We start from the raw sequence: 5,000 nt of genomic DNA, 5'->3' as shown, positions 1-5,000 counted from the left end.
TGCGCTGTGACCGAAGCGCAGCAGACAAAGTACGCTACATAAATGTTTTCCCAGTACCTCCATAACCATAAACAAAAAACAAACCACCAGTAGTACCAGAAGCGGCTGTCATAACTTTGTCATAAACATCTCTTTGCTCAGTAGTAAGCTTTTGCACCATGTCATCATGTTCTTTGCTCAACATAGCACAATCGTAAGACAATTCATCTGATAACAATCGATTTTGAGAAATATTCAAGCTAGACATATCAGGAACAGGCATGAATGGGTAATCGCCCAAACTCTTACTGCACGCCGACAAAAGTTTCTCCAATTCCACCAAACCATACATCTTCTTCACACTGTCTGGTAACAATAAATCTACATATAATTTTGAAGCTCAAATATTAATTTACCACGCTTAAAGCTGAGGACCTATAATTATGCCATACAGTAGTTAATTTAAATATACGATTCATGATTAGAAATTAACTTGGATTTTGTAAGTCTCTTCGCTGATTGTACTCTGCATCATCACACAAATGGGTCCAAACAACATACCAGACCTTTTCAAGTTGGCATAGGGAATTAGACGTTAATAGAGTTACAAATAAGCGTCGGAGAGCAGAAGCAGTAAATCAATGACTTGCCTCAACTATGGCATCAATATATTCCTTCTCATCACAGATCAAACCACGAGCATGACACGTATCACGGAAACTTGAATATTGAATCCCATCAACAATGTGAATCTCTTCAAAAGATATTGGATCACGCATTAAATTTAATAAACACCTAAGATAGAAGATCTCACCAGTACCAGGTGGCACATAAAACACTTAAGAAAAATTATTTCAAATTTCACTTCTAAAATATATATGTATCTAAATAAAATTTCTGATATTTACTGTACTTTGGAATGACATTATTTCCCTCTAAATGTATACTAATAATTTTAAGTATTTAATGTAATTAGAAATTTTGTTTTCTTAAATCAACACTAAGACTCATTTACTGTCATTCCGTTTTTAAATATTTCATAATATTTAAACTCAGAATTTGAAATTAAACATTTTTTTATTTCTAGCAAAATCTTAAAAGCATTTTTTTAATATCTACTCCTACTAAGAATTTGAAATTAAACATGCAACTTGCTATGAAAATAATGTGTCTGATGCTTGATTTTTTTCCCCACCAATTGTATGTATATATAATTTGGGAATGAATATAAAACATGTATTTGGTTCCTTAAATGCTATGTATATATAGATGGGAAGTTGTAGAGATGAAGAGAAGTCACTATCAACAAATAGTCCACATTAGTCAAACCTTACCATCAACAATTAATGTTTGATACAAGGCATGGGTGTATACCAAAGTATTTGTACATGTATGTATTGGGTACTGTGCAAATTGTATTGGACTCTTAAACTTTAATGTGTTTTTTTTTTTTTTTTACATTATGACACAGTATTCATCTATTCATCTATTTGAGCAAATACTAATACTTTAAAATAGAGGCAAGTGATGATATATTATTTCTACAGATTTTTTTAAAAAAATTGTATTTACTTTATGGAACTGGTTTTTTTTTTTTTTTTTTAAATATTACATGGTATGTTTTTTTTTTCCCCTTTCCAAAATTGTTTATTTGTAAACTTTTAGGTATAGCTCCAATATGTATGTGGATGTTTTTCTCTGTGTAGGTTAACTGCAAATATTAGCTTATAATCATAAGTAGATAATTTCACATTAGAAGGCTAAGTACATTACAATGACATTACCTCCTGCTGCTAAGGCTAAGTACATTAGGCACTGTTGCTAATGCAGCTTCCAAAAAACCAAAACCAAAATAGGAAAATAGAATGATTCTACTTTCTAGGAGTGCATTGCAGTGTATGCAATTTTCTAGCCTTAACCAACAAAAATCACTACCCAAAAACAGCAAAATGTTAACACTTAGTAGTACTACATCCCATTTAAAAACCTAAAACAACCTATTAGTTTTATTGCTTCACCACCACTTCCTTAGCCTTCTTTGATGTCCCAACACGCACAAAATCTTTCAACAGGGACCTCTTCAGAGGCACAACAACAGCACTAACCCCTAAATCATCTTCAATGTCATCCAAGCCAACAAACTTGTCCACCGCTAAACCTTGAGAACCATCCTCCACCTCAACACATTCTTCATCATCAGTACCATAGAATTCCTGAAGGAAATACCATTAGGGCCAATAAATAATACCATATTTTCCAAATAAACCAAACACTGATAGACAAATACCTCAGAACCTGCATCACCATCTGCATCACTATCCAGAAAACCACCTACATCACCTGAACCAATTTCTGCTTCTAAATTGCCAGCTGACAGACTTGAGCAGTGCTGTGTAAGCACTGCTTCATCCCTGCAAATCCTAATAACTGTTAAAGCAGAGTAGTAACTCTCTACCTGCTCATTCTTCATAGCAATACGAAACAACATAGACATGCCACGCAAACACCCTAGCTCAGGTGGAATACAATTATTCCCTTACAAAGATTTAAAGACAAAAACACATGAACATTTAAAGTAGTGAATTCAGCAGCCAGCTATGTTGCATAAGAATACCTACCTCTGGATACTTAGCCTTTAAGTCACCAGCTAACACACCAACCAATTCCGCACACTCACGATCCCATATAAGCATATGAGCATACCTAGTATGACCAGCAACACGAACAATCAGCCTATACCTCACAACTCCCCCGTGCCAAGAACTTTTACACCCACCACAATACATCATACCACCCTCAACAACAACCTTTCTCTTGCAAGAGATGTAATACCAATCACTTAAACTCTCTACATCAACAATTCTACCTGTCGCTGCAAGTAAGAATCAAATAAATAAGTAACATAGTTAAAAAGTTAAGTAAAGACTGTCATAGAAGAAGACATTACCTATTTTTTGGAGTATATATCTTCAACGGAACTAACCAACACATCATTAGGATGCACAGAACTACCAAGATAACCATCAGACAACATGGAATCAGAATCTATACACCGTAAAGGTGTATGATTACTGTTATAGCTACTAACAGAAAATAGAAAAATAAATATTATGACAGAAACTTGTACATATTAAAAAGACCAATAAAAATAGCTTAGACAAACTGACATGCTCTTTAACTCACGAAACTCTTTGCAAGAGTGTGTGAAAAAAGAGCTGAGTAGCATCAAAAGAGTTGCAGATGCGTACTTCACCATCTACCCAAAAAAAATAGTGAATAGAAATTGTTAACTCAACAAAGTATAAACATAGATGAAAATTAAGAAAAATAATACACATCGCTCACTGTCCATGAATTTAGCTTGGCAAAGCTAAATCAACAATATGACTGGACCATTAACAACTGATCTGAGTGAAAATAAGGAGTTAGTTGATCCACATGCTCATCCCATAGTATACACTTAATCTGCTTTTTACTACATAAGATTTTAAAACCAGTAGAAAAAGCATAAGATACACTTTTAAAATTAACCTTAGGGAGAAAAAACAAAGTAAGGATTCATACCTAGAATCTTCAAGCACAAAGTCAATTAGCTTACACTTTTTCCCAGCTATTACCTTCTCCAGTGGAGAATATATCTCCACAATACGACCAATGACATCTGTATTTGAAAACAACAACATATTAGTTAAATAAAACTTAACATCACAATCTTTATAATAAAACACAGTGACTTTAGAAAACATTTTTTTAAACTCTAACCTATCAACACTTTATCAATTATCATCGATTTCTTGCTTTGAAAGTATGACTTCAAAACTCTTGAAGCGAAATATTATTTTTGGGAAATTCACACGCTTACTCCTTCACAAGCGTATCGTGTTTGAACTTCATCATGTAACGATGAGTGCTTGTTTTATACTTGAAGAAGTTAGTGATGCATAGGAAGTTTCTAATAACATACACTTTACCCTCATTGAATATGTTCTTATATTTTGCAACAATATCCTTAGGTATATGGACATGGATGAACACACCCTATATTTAAAACACACCAAAAACAACTAAGTTAGATATCAACAATATAAGATTTGCAAAAAGAAAGAATACAAAGCATGGTAGTATATAATTTACAAACCTCTTGATCATGAAATACACATTCTTGACTTCTTATTAATTTTTAAGACCGCACACAAAGCAACCTTATAGCCTTTGAGGTCTGCTGAGGATGAAGTTGCATCTAGGGATGTAAATGAGCCAAGCCGCTCGCGAGTCGCTTGTGAGCGGTCCGGTCAACGCTCGGCTCGAACTCGGTCAAAATCGAGCTCGGCTCGAGCTCGAGCAGCTCATGGATTAAACGAGCACGAGCCGAGCAGCCCGAGCTTAGGTATTGTAGGTTCGCGGCTCGACGAGCCGCTCGCGAGCTTTATAATATATTATATAATATATAATATATAATATAATTATATTATATTTAGTATATAAAAATAATAATTAGGGGAGGGAAATTAAAATACTTTAATAATTATGTATGGATAAAAGTCATAAAAAAAAAGTAGTTTAAATTTTAAATCAAACAGGTCAAATTCGAGATCAAAATTGAGCTCAAATTCGAGCCTAAACTCGATCTCGAGTTCATGCTCGAATTCGAGCTCGAGCAGCTCGACAATTGCCGAGCTCGAGTTCGAGCATCAGTTCACGAGCTCAAACAAGCTCGAGCTCGAACTCGAGCAGTACTATCATTAACGAGCACGAGCATAAGCATACCCAGGCTCGGGCTCGGCTCGACTCGTTTATACCCCTAGTTGCATCCCCATAATAAACAGCCCAGACATGCTGCCACTACAAACCAGAAAACAATGCTTAAAACCTTGATCTTTACTTTCTTATATTTCTATTTCTATTTGCATAAATGATCAGGACAGTAATTTATTTTGCTTAGCTTTGTGTTTGCATATTAACACTCAGAATATGTATGTATTTATAGGTGTAGAAGTCAGCTTAGTAATGTATAAAATAAT

The 5,000-nt window shown here is 34.4% G+C and overlaps 1 protein-coding gene across 1 annotated transcript in view; it reads right to left on the bottom strand.

Moving 5' to 3' along the window:
* LOC109183029 overlaps nt 1–758 on the bottom strand; it is a 1,901-nt gene extending 1,143 nt beyond the window's left edge. The window contains exons 1-3 of the mRNA XM_019333245.1: nt 630–758; nt 473–545; nt 58–360 (exon numbers count right to left, since the gene is read on the bottom strand). Coding sequence (XP_019188790.1) covers nt 58–360; nt 473–545; nt 630–758 — 505 coding nt within the window. The remainder of the gene's footprint in view (nt 1–57; nt 361–472; nt 546–629) is intronic.
* Nucleotides 759–5,000: the final 4,242 nt, after the last annotated feature.

Source organism: Ipomoea nil, unplaced genomic scaffold (genome assembly GCF_001879475.1).
Source record: "Ipomoea nil cultivar Tokyo-kokei standard unplaced genomic scaffold, Asagao_1.1 scaffold1096, whole genome shotgun sequence".
Lineage (NCBI taxonomy): Eukaryota > Viridiplantae > Streptophyta > Magnoliopsida > Solanales > Convolvulaceae > Ipomoea > Ipomoea nil.
Note: the sequence above shows the minus strand (reverse complement) of the source record. Positions and strands in the feature narration are given on the sequence as shown.